A 20,700-nucleotide genomic window follows, 5' to 3' on the forward strand; every position below is an offset into this window, starting at 1 on the left:
GTGCGAACCCCGATCAATAGAGAGCAAGTGCGGTGCCCTGGAAACAGGGTCTGGCAGAGTGGATCCCAGAGTAGGAGAGTCAATACCTCACCATCTGTGTTCTGTGTCTATAAAAAGTTGTCGTTGTCTGTTGTTAATAAAACACCATTTGCTGTTGCCAGAAAACAGCCAATGTAAACTCCAGTCTGTTGTCTCGAACCACTACAGGGATCCTTTGTACCAGCAGACAAAATAACTCTGGTTGACATGTAGATGCCCTTTGTATAGTTTGTTTGAATTTGGTCTCTGCTGCCTACAAGAAGCCATTAGACCACCTTCTGAGATACAAATGCCGTCAGTTTCTGTGGAATAGCCACATTTTGCTCAGGGTCACACGCAGACATAACATCAGATATTTTAAAAGGTTCAAAGCCAGAATCACACATGCACAAGACTGGAAATGGTTGCGTTTCCTGATCCTGTCCAAAATCAATTAAAGATTGCGATATTACATTGGCTGGCCACTTAAGTGACAGCCAGATTGAATCACGTCCACATTGGGTCTGCAGGGGTGGGCATGCCGCGGGGTACCAAGTCCAATGGCGGCACAGTGCAAAGTTTAAAGGAGGCTCCCACAGACTGCTGAAGAAAATGGAGAAGTCCAAGGGAGCTAATGGAAGCAGCAGGAAGGCACAGCAGATAGGAGAGAAGCTCAGGTGAGTAGCAAGGATCCCATTTCTCCTTGTATGCCCCTTGTGGAACTAGGGACAGCCAGGAGGGACAACGACATGCTGAGGAATGGAAAGAGGAGGCCACCCCACCTCGCCAAGAGGGCCTGAGCAGAAGTGACAGCTGAGGTCAGTGGGCATGACTGGTTTTCTACATGTGGACCCAATGCCAGGAAAGGTTCAATCACCTTCTGCATTCGACAAGAGTTTTGATTGGGCATTGTCCTATGTGAGGGAATTGGGACGGGGGCCCATCCATATCAAGAACAAGGGTGTGGGATTCAGGGAGCCTCAGACACATATCTGCCTATGCGACTCAAGGTTGGAGAGAAGGTCTGAAGCCCTGGGGCCATCAAAATATCAGGTGTCTAAAGGTGTCTGAATGTTCTTAAGCCTCACGGGGATGATCTGAAAGCTGCAGGAAGGCACAGCAGGCAGGACAGATGCTCAGGTGAGCAGCAAGGACCCCATTTCTCCTTGTGTGCCCCTTGTGGAGCCAGGGAGAGCCAGGAGGGACATCAAAGGAGCTCTGCTCTTAGCTGCAGGAGAAACGGAGTAAGATGAGATCTGCCACTGGTGGTGGGGTGCCTGACTTCGCGGTCCTCACCAGCCATAAGTTAGCTGCTTGAGTGCGAGCAGGGAGGGAGGGTCACAAAGAGGTTGGAGTCTCTGAGGAAGGTAAGAGCCCAGTGGGCAAACCATGACAGACTGAGAGCAAAAGGAATATATGAGGCTCTCATCCTCATACTGTTCTCACCGGACATCAGACGAATGAGGGGGATCTCATAGAGACTTATAAAATTCTGACAAGACTGGACAGGATAGATACAGGGAAGATGTTACCAATGATGTGTGTGTCCAGAACCAGGGGTCACTGTCTGAGGATTCAGGGTAACCCATTTCAGACACAGATAAGGAGAGATTTCTTCACACAAAGAGTGGTGAGCCTGTGGAATTCATTCCCACAGGAAGTAGTTGATGCTAAAACTTTGAATATGTTAAAGAGGCGGTTGGATATAGCACTAGGGGAGAATGGGATCAAAGGCTATGAGGAGAAAGCAGGATTAGGCTATTGAGTTGGATGATGAGCCATGATCGTGATGAATGGTGGAGCAGGCTCGAAGGGCCAAAAGACCTCCCCTTCCTCCTATCTTCTATGTATCTATGTATACAGACTTCAGTAATGCAGCAAAAACTGAGCCACTGTAATGCCATTAATGTCAATTGCAATAGGCAGAATGTTGTGGAATTTGACTCTGTAATAATGACTAATAGTTCTGACCGATTATCCACCAAAGCCAGCCAGGAGGCTGAAAACCCTCCATTGACATTGGATTGGCAACAATGGTAGAAGCACCTCGCGGCACATCCTCTCTCAGCACCAAGTACCAGTGCAGAACTACCGCATCAGCTGTTGGTAGTGCAGAGGTGAGAGAACATCATGCTCATTAGAGGAGAGGGTGGAGGCAGGGAGTGCCCAGGGAACTGCCCAAAGGACAGTTGGAGACAAGGACAAAGATGAGACCGAAGAAAATTGTGAGCTTCTGGAGTTGTCAGTCAGGTGGAAAATGGTGGGTGTCCAGCTGAGGATTTCTGGAGGAGCATCCTGAGGATTTGAATGCCACAGTCTCTGTCACGCAGTAGTCCTTGCAGAGCATGAGCATAGAGTTTACACTTAGCCTTATGGATTGAGAGAGTGGGGACTTTCAGAGAGAGGCAGCTCCTGGAACGGAATGGGGCATTCCTGGGGATGCATTCAGACCTGCAAGCCCTCACACGGACCTCAGAAGGTAACAGCCAGTGTAGGAGAAGGATGAGGCTACCCGTCTCTCAGATGGCTGTGCATCCTTCATTGGCGAACAGGGACATTGAGAGGCACCTGACAGTGATAGACAAACTGGATGTCATCTCTGGGGCCTCCTCTCAGGCGCACTGGATGAGGCCAGCTGCTCATCCAGCTGCTACATTCCTTGGAGTCTGCAGCAACTGAGGTGTGCCCAGTCATGTCGTTGAGCACACCAGGAAGACCATCCCAGGAGGCGCCTGATCAAGCTCCGCCAGCTGGAGGATGCTTCTCATGCTGCTGTCAGCGTGTGTGTGGGGGGGTACATAGCAGCGATTGTACATCTCTGCCTCTGAGCTCAGGTGAACCACCTTTTCAAAGGATAAACTTGAGCTGAAGCTGTGAGCTGTGAACAGCCTTGGCACTTGTCAGTGACACAGAATGTAGCATTTGTGGGATCTGTCACAGTACCTTGCACAGACCTGTAGAATCTGTGTCCTGTGGTCACAACTTGGGCGAAATTCTCAGACCCCCAGCAGGGTCGGAGAATCGCCTGGCGCCGCCTAAAATCCCGCCCCCGCCGTGGCAGAGATTCTCCGCCACCCGGGAAGTGGCGGCGGCGGAATCTCGCCACTCCGATTGGAGAGGCCCCTGTGGTGATTCTCCGGCCCGATTGGGCCGAAGTCCAGCCGCTGGGAGGCCTCTCCCGCCGCCGAGGTTTAAACCACCTCTGGAACGACGGGATCAGCGGCGCGAGCAGGCCCCCGGGGTCCTGGGGGAGGCGGGGGGCGATCGAACCACGGGGGGTGCCCTGGCCCGCGATCGGGGCGCCCTGCTCAGACTCCGGGCCAGTGCCCTGGCTGCACTAGTTTCTTCCGCGTCCGCCACGGCCTCCGCCATGGCGGAAGCGGAAGAGAACCCCACATCGCGCATGCGCCGACCGGCAAAAGCCTTTCGGCCAGCCCCGCTGCCGGGGGCGCTGGTTTTTTTGCGCCAGTCTTCTGGTGCACACCGCTCCGGCGTGGGGCTGGCCCCCAAAGGTGGGGAGAATTCCCCACCTTTGGGGAGGCCCGACCCCTGAGTGGTTGGCGCTACTCTCCTACGCCGGTACCCTCCATCACGCCGGGTAGGGGAGAATGCCGCCCCTTATTTGAACATTAATGGAGTGAAATTCTATCCTGTTGAAACATGCATGCACTCAATGGCATCCTATATCCGGGAACCCTGCAATTGCAACAAAGCCTCTGGCCCACCAGTGTGGCTGACTTGATCTGTCCTGAAATGAATGTTCTCGCCCACCTAAACAGAGCTTCAGTCACCATCTTGACACAGCTGTCACAGGGCCACTCTGCAAAGTTAACCCACAGAGTCTTGCAAGGATCCAGATCCATAAAAGTTAACTGTGAGAGTGACCTGAAGAGCTATGTGCATTGGATATCCACCCTACATTTAAGGCTACCTCTGGCCCAATTTGCAGGCAAATGGTCATGATGGCCTCCTTTGAAAGTCGTAGCCTCTTGCGACTGTGGACTCGGTCATGTCAAGGTAGTTGGCTCACTGCCCGTACATCCTGGCAGCTGGGTAGTAGCGTCTTCTGAGGGGACATCCTCCATGGCTGCCCTGCTGGCCCTGAGCACCCTGTGCCTGCACCTCTGCTCTAAGATGCCATTTGGCCTCTTATCTCTTTGTTCCCTGTTCTACTCAGAGGAGGTACTCACTGCTGAGTACATTATACCCATCTGCAGAAATGCAAATGGACCTGACCCATGCGGGGAGGTTGACAGAGGGACCCAAATCTCTGATGGTCGAGCACCGTACTGTTCTGAAAACTCAAAGAATTTACAGAATTTACAGTACAGAAGGAGGACATTTGGCTCATTGAGTCTTCACTGGCCCTTGGAAAGAACACCCTACCCAAGCCCACATCTCCACCCTATTCCCACAACCCAGTAACCTCACCCAACCTTTTTTTGGAACTAAGGGCAATTTATCATGGCTAATCCACATAACCTGCACAGGGGGCCTCACGGTAGCATGGTGGTTAGCATCAATGCTTCACAGCTCCAGGGTCCCAGGTTCGATTCCTGGCTGGGTCACTGTCTGTGTGGAGTCTGCACGTCCTCCTCGTGTGTGCGTGGGTTTCCTCCGGGTGCTCCGGTTTCCTCCCACAGTCCAAAGATGTGCAGGTTAGGTGGATTGGCCATGCTAAATTGCCCGTAGTGTAAGGTTAATGGGGGGGATTGTTGGGTTACGGGTATACGGGTTACGTGGGTTTAAGTGGGGTGATCATTGCTCGGCACAACATCGAGGGCCGAAGGGCCTGTTCTGTGCTGTACTGTTCTATGTTCTATCTTTGGACTGTGGGAGGAAACCGGAGCACCCGAAGGAAACCCACGCACACATGGGGAGAAAGTGCAAACTCCGCACAGACAGTGACCCAGCCGGGATTCAAACCTAGGACCCAGGGAGTTGTGAAGCAACTGTGCTAACCCCTGTGCTAACATGCCCCCAACATTGTGCTATGTTGAATCCTCTGAGGAAAGCAGAGTATACGCTCAAAATGCTTCAACTTGCCCAGAACTAAAATCTCCTGACTCGTTAACTCGCCTTTGATCGAGCCTGCTTTTATCTGCCCTTGAATGAGAAAAATGCAAAAATGATAAGCTGCCGACCCATATTTTCCTGCGCTAACCTAAAAATTACATCAACAATTACATCAATATTGTGGGCAGTTGGAGAATTAATTCTGTCAAGTGGCTCTATAATTGTCGACAGGCGTGCTATCAATCAGTGTCTGTGCCTGTCGACCAAAATATTGCTCAAACGTGTGATGACATTGAGCTGCATGCCCGGTGTCATCACACGCTATTTCACACTGTAACCACTGAAGTTGGCCATTCCCTCAATACAAAATGGAGGAACGCAAAGCTTGCAGGTTAAAATGGACAAAGTTTGCAGCACAAGCAGGCTGCACCAAGCCAATGTGTATTCTGTCTGCTAAGAGAGCAGACAGCACCGAAACGAACATTCCGCATACTAATGAGGCAATCTCCGGGATAGTTAACATCGTAATGGAACAATCCCAGGGACAATGGACACAAATAGGGAAGTGATTGCAACAGTGTATGGGAAACCAGACACCCCGGCACCAGCGGGGTACGAAAACAAAGCACCTGAAGGCCCGCCCAGTAACCGAGAGATAGCCTCAGTATTGGGGGGATTCAAACAAATCGATTGGGAAGAGACCCAATCGATTCCCAGCAGGTAGAGGGTCCGCCCAAAAGGGCGCGAAGCCCTAGGACCTATAAAAGACAGGTCCCAAACTTAGTTTGTTGTTCTTGACCAGCCCTCCTCTCTGGTCCAGCCCTCTTGACCAGCCTTTTGCCGAAGAAGACCTTGACCGAGAGAGAGGAGAGGTTTGGGACAGCAGCCACCAGCAAGTAAGTGTCTCACAATGATCGCTACCAGAGATAGACACTCCTGACCCCTTTTTAACCCATACCAACCTGAAGTCTGCGGACCAGTGCAGAGCAAGAGGCCTTGTCCCCTGATCCGGCAGTTCCCTTTAAGATAAGTATTGGTTTATTTAGTGGTAGGAATAGTTTAATCATTTTAGCGTGTGCATGGGTAGTATTATAATTGTATTATAATAAACTCATTTGTTTGAACTTACTAATTGGTGTATGGTTTATTGCTTTGAACTTGACCTTGAAACTTGTGGCGGTATCTTAAAGATACCTGGCGACTCCAGAGCTAAGTAACGAAACAGAGCCAAATCGAGTGTTAAGCACACTCACCCAGAACGAGCAACAACACGCTTCCATGTCGCATGCATTTATTAAATTTGAGAACTCAAATATTTATGGGCAGAACAGGGTGCACTCCAGCTGCACACCGATTTTTCTCTCTCGAACCGCTGGCACTCTGTGCACAGAAAAGGTGGAGGCATGGATTTTGCTGACATGTTACTGGGGCAGAGTCAGATAGCATCATCAATGCCGGCTGCACAATTGTTCGCCTCTGGCACTGCCAGATTGGCAGTGCTCGGACATGCCCCACTCCCCCTGAGGCTATACTTACCTTTGTAACCCGTGAGTTTCCCTCCGATCCTTTGCTGTTTTAATTACCTGTTGTAAACCGCGTTGACGTGGCATCACATCACCAAGGGGGGGATTATTTTTGTGGGAGGGCGTACATATGGCGGGGAAGCCCTTAAATTCTTTGTAAATTTATTAACATTGATTTTAATGAGTTATGTCACAGGTGAGAGGTGGGGCAAAACAGGGAACGCGATCTCACTGCCGAGATTCTCCTTCCTGTAGTCTCTCGAGATTCTCTGCCGGCATCACCGTTTTCACACACAGCGAAAGCCAGCAGAATATTCCTTCCCATTGAGTGAGGGGTTTTAGTGTTCTGTCAAATACAAACAGCTGATACCAACTTACCAGAATGGCCAAACATATGAGCAAGTGACATTGAACGTTACACAACAGACTTAACTGACTGAAAGCACCGCATTGTGTACATTTGTGAAGCTCACTGGCTGCTATGCTGAAGTTTAAATGAATTCCAATCTGACCAGGATTATTTCTGTTCAAAACACCTAAAATAACTCAATGTTTTCTTGCAGAAATACAATAGAAAGACTTAAAAACGCAATGATCAGCCAAGGCGTTTAACAAGATAAATTTCATGTGTGCAACTGATTCAAGGGACTAAATTTTGAAATCAGAATGGATCCCCGCCAAGCTTAGAACAGGAAAAAAGGAGATATGCTCTGTCTGCGCTTAAAGATTGTGATGGAATACAATTCTGCTGCAGCTTCTGGTGTGCATTTCCTCATGGATGTCCTGCTTTGCACTTCAAAATTTGTACCAGATCTATTCCATTTAGAATACAATAGAAAAGAATAGAATAGAATAAAGCTTCATTGTCCAGTTTTGTGAAAAGAAATAACATTTATTTACAAGAACATATATATACAACAGCAGCAACAATTTCCCCTGCTGCCAACTCCTCTCTCCCTGGTTCCAAACTGGCCAGCTCTGTTTATGCAGGGAGTCTGCTAATGATTTCTCCGTCCCCCTCATTGGGGAAGCTCATACTCCCATAGGATTGTGGGATTGCCATTAGTCCCCAGCCAATGGTAACAGGCAGGTTATAACATCCCTCCCCCCAAAGGCCAAGGAATCCACCGAAGACCCTGGCGAAGGAGGGCATCGGACTCGATTTGCCGCAGGCCGGACACCATTTGCACAAGGCGCTGGATCTGGCGGCGTGTAACGAGATGGAGACCAGCGCTTCCGTGATGAACGGCATAACGGTTGTACATCCACAGCCCATGGGCCCGAGGATTCCCCCTCTGAGGTGTCTTGTGTCTCCATCTCGGAGTCAGAGTCTGCTGCCTCCGTCATCTCGGCGTCTTTATCTCCACGCGGTTCTGTCACGACCTGCGCAGGCTTTGAGTGAGGCAACAGAGGAAGACTGTGAGGAATATTTTCCATTGTGTCTGGTCTCTGCGGCTGTCGAAATGAGCTCCTGGGGCGGGCAATCTTTGGCAGGGATAGTCTTCTGTACCGAACATGGTCTATATGTTTGTGCTGGAGAGACCACTGGGCTTGTACCTGGTAAGAGATAGGGCCCATTTGGCGAAAGATTACGCCAGGGACCCACTGGCACGACCAGCAAAATTCCGAACGAACACTGGGTCACCGGGCGTAAACTGCCGAATCGGCCAATGCCAAGAAAACCATATCCCTGCCGTTCTTGTGTGCGGCGTACTTTTGCGCCGATGTCCGGGAAAACCATACTAAGGCAGGTGCGAAGTCTCTGGCCCATTAGGAGTTCTGCGGGAGCTACCCCAGTCACCGCATGGGGGTTGGTCCTATATGAAAAAAAAACCGAGCCTGTCTCGTGTCCATCGACCCGGAAGACTGCTTCTTTAGGCCTCGTTTGAATTCTGCACTGCGTGCTCCGCCAACCCATTTGAAGCCGGGTCGTAAGGAGCAGTGCAGATATGGCGTATGCCGTTCATCTTCATGAACCTCGCAAACTCCTCACTTGTGAACGGAGTGCCAATGTCCGTGACCAGCACCTCGGAGAGGCCATGCGTACTGAAAGACAAAAGCATCTTCTCGATTGTTGCGCAGGACGTTGTGCCTCCCATCTTATGCACCTCTAGCCATTTAGACTGGGCGTCGATTAATAGCAGGAACACGGATCCTTTAAAAGGGCCGTCGAAATCCGCATGAAAACGCGCCCAAGGCCGCCCTGGCCATTCCCAGTGATGTAGGGGCTCGGTCGGCGGAAGCTTCTGATGCTCCTGGCAAATGGAGCAGTTTTGGGCCACCTTCTCAATGCCGGTGTCGAGGCCTGGCCACCAGACATAACTCCGGGCCAACATTTTCATTTTGGTCACACCTGGATGCCCATTGTGCAAGTTTCTCAGTATCAGCTCCTGTCCTTTTTCCAGGACAATCACACGCGTCCCCCACAAAAGGATGCCGTCTTCCACGCTGAATTCGGACAGCTTGGAGGAAAATGCCCGCAACTCGCCTGGGAGCTGTCTATGCTGCCCACCATACAGGACTATGTGCCGAACCTTTGACAGGACTGGCTCCGTCTGGGTTCACTCACGGATCTGTGATGCCGTGACAGGCAAGGTGTCCATAAAATGTAAGGTTGCAACCACCTCACTGGTCGTGGGCGTCGACATGGGGCCGGTCGAGTCGGGAAGCCATATTCACTGTAAGTTTATAGTCGCCGCACAAGCGAACTGTGGCATCTGGCTTCATTACAGGTACAATTGGTGCTGCCCAGTCAGCGAAACGGATGGGCCTGTTGATACCCAAAGTCTCCAAACGAGTGAGCTCCCCTTCTACCTTCTCGAGCAAGGCGTAAGGCATGTGCGAGCCCGGAAATAGCGCTGCGTGGCTCCTGGTTCGACTTGGATACGGGCTACAGCCCCTTTTAGTTTCCCCAAACCGGGCTGGAATACATCTGGGTATCGTCCTAACAACTCAACCAACCCTCCAGAAACTGTTTGGAGGATGTGCTGCCACTGCAACCGCAAATGGTGCAACCAGTCCCGACCCAACAGGCTGGGCCCATGGCCGCGCATCACGATAAGGGAAACGCCTCTCCTGGCGTCCATAAACAGCAGGGGTCATCGTAGTTCCTGCAATGTCCAATGGTTCCCCGTGTAGGTGGCCAACCTGGCCTGTGTGTCGGTTAATGTAAGGGTCTGTATACCCTGCTTGATGCGGTCGAATGTCCTCTGGGCGATCATGGAGACCGCTGCGCCAGTGTCCAACTCCATCTCAAGCGGGTGACCATTGACCCGTACTGTCACTTTAATGGGGGCCACACGGGGAGCTGCCACACAATGCAGCTGCAGGCAGTCGTCCTCCATCTCCACGTCCTCGGGAGTATTCGCCACAGGTTCATCCAAATGAAAGGTACGGCCCCTGGGCTGGCCCCAGTTTCGGTCGGAACGACTGCGCCTCTGGCGATCCCAGGACCGGCGTCCGTGACGGGGGCGGCGCCTACAAGTCTGACACAGACATGGCTCCTCATCCATTGGTTCTGGAGAAGGCTCCCTTCGGGGAGGAATGTCTGACAGCCACTGGCGTCGATCCGGACATCACCTCGCCCAAGGTACCGCAGGGGTGCAGGGGGACGCTTTCGGACGGAAGGGGTTGTGCCCCAAGGCATGCACCTCCATTCCCTGAAGCTCCTGCACTCCTCGTTCTGAGCTCTCCCGGGACAATACTATTTGAATGGCCTGTTGAAAAGTCAATGTTGGCTCGGCTAACAACTTTCTCTGGGTGGCCGCATTGTTAATACCGCAAACCAAACGGTCGCATAACATTTCTGACAATGTCTCACCATAGTCACAGTGCTCCACAATCCTGCATAGGCTGGATAGATAGTCGGCAAGGGATTCTCCTGGGGTCCTCTCAGTGGTATTAAACCGGTAACGTTGGACTATCGTGGATGGGGTTGGGTTAAAATGTTGCCCCACTAAGTTCACAAGTTCATCAAACGTTTTGGTGTCCGGCGCAGCTGGGTAAGTAAGGCTCCTAATCACCCCAAACGTATGCGGGCCGCAGGCGGTGAGCAATATGACCACCTGCCGCTCATTTTCGGTGATGTCATTTTCCCGGAAATAGTAACGCATCCGTTGTGCGTACTGGTTCCAGCTTTCCAGCGCAGCATCAAAAACATCCAAATGTCCATACAGAGGCATGGTGCAATAAAAAACAACTTCCAACCTGTATCAAACAAAAATCCAGGGAGGTGGCTTCAGCAGTGTAGACACCTATTCATTTTAACCCTCGTCGCCAGTTTTGTGAGGGCCACAAAGAATCCAGCACGAGTTTTCAGGATACAAAGAAATAACATTTATTTACAATAACATATATATATATACAACAGCAGCAACAACTTCCCCTGCTGCCAACTCCTCTCTCCCTGGTTCCAAATTGGCCAGCTCTATTTATGCAGGGAGTCTGCTAATGATTTCTCCGCCCCCCTCATTGGGGAAGCTCATACTCCCACAGGATTGTGGGATTGTCGTTAGTCCCCAGCCAATAGTAAGGAGGCAGGTTATAACATCCAGCAAAAGTGGAATTTTGTCTTTCGTTTCACCTCCAATATAACGTATAATCATTCAGTCATTAGTTAAAAACAGTAAACATTTCATGTGTATCTACATTAATACATTTGTGCGTATATAACGTACATCCACACCATACAAACATAACCCATTGGGCCAGTGCCATTTTAGATGATGAAAATATGCTCAGAACCAGGACATTTGTCTGATCAAGGGCTGTGCGATGGTCACACCTAACATTACTATCATGGATAGAGGTATCAGCAACAGGGAGGTCGGTGAGGAATAGGCCAACTAGGTTTTCTGCTCGTGCTTCGACTCTCACTACCTTCAGGAACATCCTGTCAGATATTTCCTTCAGGGTTTGGATAGTAGCCACTGAGCATTCTCTGTAAAGAACATTTTTTTTTTTATAAATGTTTTTATTCAGTTTTCATATTTTATATTGAACAAATTACAAATTGTTAGGAGAGAAAAAGAACAAAAAAAAAAAAAAAAAAAAAAAAAAAAGAAAAAAAACAACAAACAAACACGCAAAAATTAACATACATATTTACAGGTAACTCTGTAAAGAACATTGACGTCTCCATTCTTTTCTTCTTCCCAGTGGTGTTCAATGGGGAGGATCTCTGATTCATTGGCTGAGGAGGTTGGTAGCTGGTTATCAGAGGATGGCTTCCTTCTACATGTTTGATCTAATGCCAGGAGACTTTAATGGTTGCAGGACAATTGTTGAGGACTCCAACAAACGTCCTCCTGACTTTACAGCACTGTGCGTCCATCTCCAGTGAGTCTCCCTGCCAGCGTAATAGGACATTTCCAGGAATGCTGATGAAGCACTCTGGGATTATGACTGGATGGTATGTTTCTGTGTGTGACTGTCGGTCTGTTTAGTAGTTGATCTTTAGAACTGCTCTGTCAATTTTGGCACAAATCCCCAGATGGTATTGAGACAACATTGCGTGTGGCTTTGTTGTGTCCACTGCCAATGCCAGATTTACTGATATAATTTGTTCGTTCTGGAGTGGGAGTTGAACTTTATTGCCTCAGGGTCAAAATACAGCTGGCAGTATAAAGTTGGGACATATTTAAAACCTGGGCCAGAGTTAAAAATCTCAGGAAATGAAAAGTAGTCACTCACCAACATATAATTTTTTACCTGGTGGATAGTTTTTCTGAGGTTTTTCTGGAAAATGGAAATTAAAACTTGAATCAATATTAAAAAGGACGAAGATTGCCTGACATACCAGAAAAAATGACACAAAACCTTGTAGTACAAACAGCTGATGTCCACTTATCAGAATGGCTCAAGTGACTGACTGCATTAATCTTGTTAATGTAGAAGCTAAATTGATACCAATATTACCCAAGATTGACTTTGAACAAAATAGCAAACTAAATGTATCAATTCACACATTTATTAGAATTTCTCACTGATTCAATTTTTATAGACTGTGAATTTCCGAGTCCCGCCACTGGGCCCATCCTGTAAATTGGGCATAAACTGGCAATGCTACTAATGAAGCGGCGTTATTTGATCCTGATCAAAATGTGAAACTTAAACAAACCAATATAAATAACGTAACAATTCCCTTCTTAAGGTCATCGGACATTATATTATCCTATGACAGCATAAGGCCTGATCTCAGGCTGCAGTGACCATTCATAGTCCAACTGATCTGTATCATGCAAGAGGTCAGCTCATTGCGATAACTGTGTGCACCAGGTATAGGAAGTGTAATGATCCTTTGATATCCAAGAATTCTGCAGTTCTCCAAATGCTTAGAAGATAGTGAAGCCAATGAAGTACGTTTATGAATCAGCACGATCTTAAGGGCAAGCATTTTGCTCACACAGGTCTCACAAACAACCACGTAATGATGACCAGTAATGTTTTTGTGATGTTTATTTAGGGATAACATATTAACCTGGACACTAAGAATAACACTGCTGCTCTTTTCCATAATAGCATAAGGGGATTCTTTCAGTATTGGCCCACGAGGGCACAAGGGTCTCACTTTAATATCTCATTCAAAAGACTGACACTCCCAACAGTGCAGCATTCTCTCAATACTGCAATGGAATATCTGCTTCGATGGCTGGAGTGGGATAGGATGACCTTGTAAACTTTGTCCCAGAGGCAACATTTCTGTAAACTAAGCCATAGCTGACATGTTAAAATCTGGATATTTTGGACATTTCTGACAGCAATCTAATTATCAGGAGATCAATATATTTAAACACTGACTGGCATGTTTTTTTTTACCTGGTTGATAGTACTGAGTAGGTTCTGCGGAAGAAGGACAGAAATTTAAATCATTATGAAAAAGAATGGAGATTGTTGCACACCCTTTTAAAGAACAGCTGGAAAAGAATAAGGTTGAGATTTTCTGGCCGTTACGATGACCACTCCAAACATTACTGTCATGGATGGAGGTATAAGGAAAAGGGCAGTCAGTGAGGAATAGTCAGAGTGGGATTTCTGATGATACTTGTATTATAATAATAATAATCGCTTAGTGTCACAAGTAGGCTTCAATGAAGTTACTGTGAACAGCCCCTAATTGCCACATTCCGGAGCCTGGTCGGGGAGACCAGTTCGCGAATTGAACTCACACTGCTGTCATTGTTCTGCATTACTAGCCAACTGTTTAGCCCACTGTGCTAAACCAGCCCATAGTTGTTCTCTTGCCAACTGCTGCAGGCACAGTCTGACAGACATGTCCTTCAGGGGATTTGGCAATCAACACTGCTATTAAGCCATTCTCTATAATGGACACTGCTATTGAGCCATTCTTTATATTGGACATTGAAGTACCCATCCAGGTGACATTCTCTGTGTCTTTGAAGTGATGTTCAAAGAGGCGGAGCACAGATCCATCAGCTGAGAGAAGGTGGTAACTGATAACCTGACCTTTTACCTGTTTGTCTTAATGCCAGGAGGCTTCAATGGGTCCTGAGACATTGTTGAGGACTTCCAGGATCACCCACCTTTGAATCACAGCTGCCACCTCTGGGTGGTCTTCTAGCCCTTGGGACTGACATACCCAGGAGTGGTTAGGGGTTACTTTAGGATATTGCCTGAAGGTGATTTTGCGAATGTGACTATGCCCTCCTGTTGCGTGACTAATCCGTTGAAGAGATCTGTCAATTTTGGCACAATTCCCAGATGGTATTGAGGACTGGAGTGTATTTTTTTACCTGGTGGATAATAGTCCATAGGTTTTTCTGGAAAAGACAGATTAAAACTTGAATTAATATTAAAAGTGTTGAAGATTTTGACATATCTGTGGTGAACCAAAAATGAAACAAATACACAAAACTGTGTAATATAAAGAGCTGATCCCACTTATCAGAATGTCTTAACATTTCTGCATCAGAAAATTAAGGTTGTAGAACAGTCTCATGTGAGTGTCTGTGCTAATCTTGTATGTTTGTACTCAGACTGTTGAAGCCAAATGGATGCCAATCTCACCAATATTGATTCTGATCAAAATAGATAATTAAAATATTAATTCATACAACGCACTTTTATAAAATCTCTCACTGATTTAAATCAATGAAGAGGATGGCAATTGTTTATTATATCTGTGTGTAAAGAACTGGAATGTAAAACACAAAATAATTTTTGACCATGGACTACAAATAGCTGATGGCCATTGATACAAATGGCCAAACATTAAAGCAATGGAAACTTCAGTTTGTGGAACAGGCGTAGGTGACTGAATGCACTAATATTGTACATTTGTGAAGCTGTTATATTAATGACAAATGGATGCCAATCTGACCCAACATTAACTCTGAACAAAATAGCAAACTAAATATATGAATTCACACATTACACATTTAGTCGGCTCTCTCATTGTTTCAATCCCACCCTAAATGTTTTCTTACACAATTAGTATACAATAGAAATACTTAAACCCAATGATCAGTACCCCCAAAGATTTAATAAGAAAATTGTCGGGTGTGGAACAGTTTGATGTGGTGAATGTCCTGTTCAGAGTGGATCCCTTGCTTTGCCAGACACAGGAGGATGAGGGAAATGTTTGGCCTGAGGATTGTGATGGAATACAATTCTGCTGATGCTGAAGATGCACAGTGCCTCGTAAGTGTCCTGTTCTTCGCTGTAAAATATATTTTTAATCTATTCCATTTAGCATTGCTGAAGTCCAAGACTTAGTACGGTATCCTCAGTGTGAAAACAGGACATTTTACTCGTCAAGTGCTGTGCGATGGCCACTCCTAACATTACTGTCCTGGATAGATGTATCAGCAACAGGTAGATCAGTGAGGAATAGCTCAAGTAGGCTTTTTGCTTGTGCTTATTCTCTCAACACCTGCTGCAGACACAGGGCGCGATTCTCCCGAGTTACGAAAACTCGGGAAGCTGGCGTTAAAAACGGGCACGTTTGACGCCAGACTCCGCCCCCCCCCGACCGGGAACCGATTCAGCTCCCCGGTCGGGGCTAGTATCGCGCGGCCGTGAACTCCGGCATCGCGGGCTTAGCGAATTTCGTTAAGCCCGCTAGCCAGAGTTAGCGACGGCTGACGCGTCAGATGACGTCAGCCGCGCATGCGCGGATTGGACGACTCCAAACCGCGTATGCGCGGATGACGTCATCGCGCTTGTGCGTGAAACCCGCGCATGCGCGGGCCGTTATGCCCCGCAGAAGCCCCGCGGATGGATCCATCGGGGCGGCGGAGGGAGAAAGAGCGCGCGGGGTAAGTACCCGCTCGCTATTCTCCGAATTTTCGTGAGAGCGGAGAATTGCGCCCACAGTCTGGCAGATATCTACTTCAGGATTCCGCCGATATTTCTGCCAATGAGCCATTCCTGGTAATGGTGAAGTGTCCCAATCAGTCTATAGTTTCTGCTTCTTGTGGTGGTCAACAAAGGGGAGTATTGATTAATCAGCTGAGGGAGGGTAGCAGCTGATAATCAGTGTGTGCTTTTCGTTCACATTTTCGGCGTAATGCCTTGAGACTTCAAGGTATCCAGACTCCCAGGACTATGCACTCCCGACTTTACACCAGTGTACTGCCAGCTTTGCCGCATCTTCTTTCAGTGGGGCAGTAGTTACTGAGGAATGGTAATGAATACTTTGGGATTTGGGCGCCTCCTTGGCACCCTCTCCTCCTCGTCCTGTTGGCCAGCCGGCTCTCCAACCTGTGTGGCTGGCCCCCCTGTACCTCTGTGACATGCTGCGCTTATGCCCGCTCTACTGCTGCAGCTTACTCCTCATCCTCGTACTGTGGTAGGGCATCCTGCAGGATTGAGGCGACTAGCAGGAAGGCCACCATTGCCGGTTGAATTCCAATATCCATTGTCTGCAGAGGGTGAAAGGCCAACATGTTAGCTTGGTGCGTACCCCCGTGCCCAACCAGGTCCACCGGGCTGGCCCCAGTTGGCACCGCAGATTCTGGCCATGCATGTCCCTCTGCCCTCGCATCCTTGGCCCCATCGGTAGTCAGCACCATGGAGGCCTCTGGCCCTGGTGCCCATCCCTGATGCCAGAGTTACTGGTGGCTAGCACTGCCCTCACTAGATGGTATGCAGCTCTGTCCCTGTAGGTCCTACTGTGGGTGTTGCCCTGGGTGGGGGTCACCCCAGCCTCTCAGCCTGTTCCCCCGCCCGGCCCTGGCAGGGCTCCCCCCACCCAGCCAGCCCGGCCAGGCAGCCCGCTGTCGCTCATCTCCAAATGCAACTCCTCTCTCTCTCCCTCAGCAGCCACGACGTCAGTTTCACGATTTTTGGAAGCACAAATAAACCACGCTGTCGGGACATCGGCCCTAGAGAATACGGGGTCGCCAATACAATGCAAACCATACGTTCATTGACACTGTCAGGATGACGGAGAATCGCGATTTGACGTCAAATCGACAAGGCGTGATTTTGGCATCAGAATCTATTCACCCAATCACGTCTCGCGATTTCGGCTTTGGCAAATGGAGAATCCTGCCCATGATGTCTGGAAGTTGCTCCCGCTCTAACAGGTCCTCTTCAGAGGCTCGACAGGCCTCATCCCTGAGGTGGGCCCGGAGGAAGTTTGTCCAGCAGCAGGAGGCCAACTCGGGGGGGGGGGGGGGGGGGGGGGGCTAAGCGAGCCCCCTGCACGCTGAGTGTATGCTCCTGGAGTTTGAGCTGCTGAACATGTTCTACCTGCAGCGCCGCTCTCAGCCCGGTGAGGACCTGGTGATCCTGCACTAGGTGGTGGACCTGTACTGGCAGCACTCAGCTGAGGAAGGGCAGGCTGGCTTGCTCCTGATCCGGTTCCCCAAGAGGCCAGCCAAGCACACCAACGCAGTCAGGAGTTTGCACCATGAATGTCAGAATGATGTCAGGCTGAGCTCAGCAGTTATCAACTTTTGAGAACTCAAAACATCTTGACTGCATTATTCTGGGGATAAAAATCCAAATCAAACAATAAGAACACACACATCACAAATCTTTGCCTGTGCAATAGACAACCACACGCATGTTTTTATGCGATGTTTGCTATATGTGTTATCAATGATCATTGAGTCGCATCCTAACGATGGAATAGGATTTGGTGACTATTGAAAACTATTGAACAATAGCTGCAGCAAGAGTTCTGTGATACATCTGGAATCGGCATGACCTGCGACCCCTTTGGGAGAACAGATGCATTGGGATTTTGACAAGCTATTCGGAATCATTTGGTTTGATGTCATTGGGGGCGGATGGTGGGGCATGACATAGGGGTCCTGCAGAGAGAGAAAGCGTGGGGCCCCCAGAAGTGTAAATCCGTCACTGGCGGGAACCTCATTTTGCTGGATTACCATAAATTTCGGCCTCCAAGTCATATGATAACCCTCACTACGGATTCATAATCACCACAGCTTTTTAAAAATGGGAATCAGTTGAGGGGATCCCTCAGGGGACGCAGAAGTAAACATAGCCCCAGGGGGGAGAGTTTCATGCCCAGGAATTGCTTCCTGGTACAGGTTAAAGTGTCACGCTGACTGTGCCAACCAGTGCCAAGGGGCAATGCCAGTGGTGGGCCCTTGTGAGACCCTCATGTGGGATTTCCATTTATGTGTGGTGGTGGGGCAGGTAATAGTGGTCAGTGAGGGGAACTTGCAGGCATGGTGGGGGGTGGGGGGGGGGGGGGGGGGGAGAGTGGGCACTGAGTGGGGGAATGCCAGCAATACTTCCATGGTGATGGGAGGATCCCCTGATGAATGTTGGGGAGGTGGGGATGCCGTAGCATAATTTTTCCAGACGTCGGTGCGAAAGTACAACACAACCAGGAGCAGCAGGGCGTTGCCCGGGAGCAGCAGTTGCGTTGCCAGGAGCAACAGGGCCGTTGCCAGGAGCAACAGGGCCGTTGCCAGGAGCAGCAGGAGCGTTGCCCAGGAGCAGCAGGGGTGTTGCCTAGGAACAGCAGGGGCGTTGCCTAGGAACAGCAGGAGTGTTGCCAGGAGCAGCAGGAGTGTTGCCAGGAGCAACAGGGCCGTTGTCCAGGAGCAGCAGGGGCATTGCCAGGAGCAGCAGGAGTGTTGCCAGGAGCAGCAGGAATGTTGTCCAGGAGCAGTAGGGACGTTGCCAGGAGCAGCAGGGCCGTTGCTAGGAGCAGCAGGGGCATTGCCCAGGAACAGCAGGAGTGTTGCCAGGAGCAGCAGGGCCGTTGCCCAGGAGCAGCAGGAATGTTGCCCAGGAGCAGCAGGAGTGTTGTCCAGGAGCAGCAGGGGCATTGCCCAGGAGCAGCAGGAGTGTTGCCCAGGAGCAGCAGGGCCGTTGCCCAGGAACAGCAGGAGTGTTGCCAGGAGCAGCAGGAGTGTTGCCAGGAGCAGCAGGAGTGTTGCCAGGAGCAGCAGGGATGTTGCCCAGGAGCAGCAGGAGTGTTGTCCTGGAGCAGCAGGGGCATTGCCCAGGAGCAGCAGGGGCGTTGCCAGGAGCAGCAGGAATGTTGCCCAGGAGCAGCAGGAGTGTTGCCAGGAGCAGCAGGAGCGTTGTCCAGGAGCAGCAGGGGCATTGCCCAGGAGCAGCATGAGCGTTGCCAGGAGCAGCAGGGGCATTGCCCAGGAGCAGCAGGGGCATTGCCCAGGAGCAGCAGGGGTGTTGCCCAGGAGCAGCAGGGGCATTGCCCAGGAGCAGCAGGGGCATTGCCAGGAGCAGCAGGGCATTGCCAGGAGCAGCAGGGGCGTTGCCAGGGAGCAGCAGGGGCGTTGCCAGGAGCAGCAGGGGCATTGCCCAGGAGCAGCAGGAGCGTTGCCAGGAGCAGCAGGAGCGTTGCCAGGAGCAGCAGGGGCGTTGCCAGGAGCAGCAGGAGCATTGCCAGGAGCAGCAGGGGCATTGCCAGGAGCAGCAGGGGCATTGCCAGGAGCAGCAGGGGCGTTGCCAGGAGCAGCAGGAATGTTGTCCAGGAGCAGCAGGGGCGTTGCCCAGGAGCAGCAGGGGCTTTGCCCAGGAGCAGCAGGGGCATTGCCAGGAGCAGCAGGGGCATTGCCAGGAGCAGCAGGGGCATTGCCAGGAGCAGCAGGGCATTGCCCAGGAGCAGCAGGAGCGTTGTCCAGGAGCAGCAGGGGCATTGCCAGGAGCAGCAGGGGCGTTGCCAGGAGCAGCAGGGCTGTTGCCAGGAGCAGCAGGGCTGTTGCCAGGAGCAGCAGGGCTGTTGCCAGGAGCAGCAGGGGCATTGCCCAGGAGCAGCAGGGGCGTTGCCAGGAGCAGCAGGGGTGTTGCCAGGAGCAGCAGGGGCGTTGCCAGGAGCAGCAGGAGTGTTGCCCAGGAGCAGCAGGAGTGTTGCCAGGAGCAGCAGGAGTGTTGCCAGGAGCAGCAGGAGTGTTGCCCAGGAGCAGCAGGAGTGTTGCCCAGGAGCAGCAGGAATGTTGTCCAGGAGCAGCAGGAATGTTGCCCAGGAGCAGCAGGAATGTTGTCCAGGAGCAGCAGGAATGTTGCCCAGGAGCAGCAGGGGCATTGCCCAGGAGCAGCAGGAGTGTTGCCCAGGAGCAGCAGGAGTGTTGCCCAGGAGCAGCAGGAATGTTGTCCAGGAGCAGCAGGAATGTTGCCCAGGAGCAGCAGGGGCATTGCCCAGGAGCAGCAGGAATGTTGTCCAGGAGCAGCAGGGGCATTGCCCAGGAGCAGCAGGAATGTTGTCCAGGAGCAGCAGGGGCATTGCCAGGAGCAGCAGGAATGTTGTCCAGGAGCAGCAGGGGCATTGCCCAGGAGCAGCAGGAATGTTGTCCAGGAGCAGCAGGGGCATTGCCCAGGAGCAGCAGGAATGTTGTCCAGGAGCAGCAGGGGCATTGCCCAGGAGCAGCAGGAATGTTGTCCAGGAGCAGCAGGAATGTTGCCCAGGAGCAGCAGGGGCATTGCCCAGGAGCAGCAGGAATGTTGTCCAGGAGCAGCAGGGGCATTGCCCAGGAGCAGCAGGAATGTTGTCCAGGAGCAGCAGGGGCATTGCCAGGAGCAGCAGGAATGTTGTCCAGGAGCAGCAGGGGCATTGCCCAGGAGCAGCAGGAATGTTGTCCAGGAGCAGCAGGGGCATTGCCCAGGAGCAGCAGGAATGTTGTCCAGGAGCAGCAGGGGCATTGCCCAGGAGCAGCAGGAATGTTGTCCAGGAGCAGCA

The 20,700-nt window shown here is 50.6% G+C and overlaps 1 protein-coding gene across 1 annotated transcript in view; it reads right to left on the reverse strand.

The window, feature by feature from the left end:
• The window catches only part of LOC119970925 (mucin-6-like), a 238,661-nt gene that overhangs the window by 18,188 nt on the left and 199,773 nt on the right, over window positions 1-20,700 (reverse strand). The window contains exons 31-33 of the mRNA XM_038806035.1: window positions 14,309-14,394; window positions 13,374-13,397; window positions 12,267-12,293 (exon numbers count right to left, since the gene is read on the reverse strand). Coding sequence (XP_038661963.1) covers window positions 12,267-12,293; window positions 13,374-13,397; window positions 14,309-14,394 — 137 coding nt within the window. The remainder of the gene's footprint in view (window positions 1-12,266; window positions 12,294-13,373; window positions 13,398-14,308; window positions 14,395-20,700) is intronic.

This window comes from Scyliorhinus canicula, chromosome 9, assembly GCF_902713615.1.
Source record: "Scyliorhinus canicula chromosome 9, sScyCan1.1, whole genome shotgun sequence".
Taxonomy (NCBI): domain Eukaryota; kingdom Metazoa; phylum Chordata; class Chondrichthyes; order Carcharhiniformes; family Scyliorhinidae; genus Scyliorhinus; species Scyliorhinus canicula.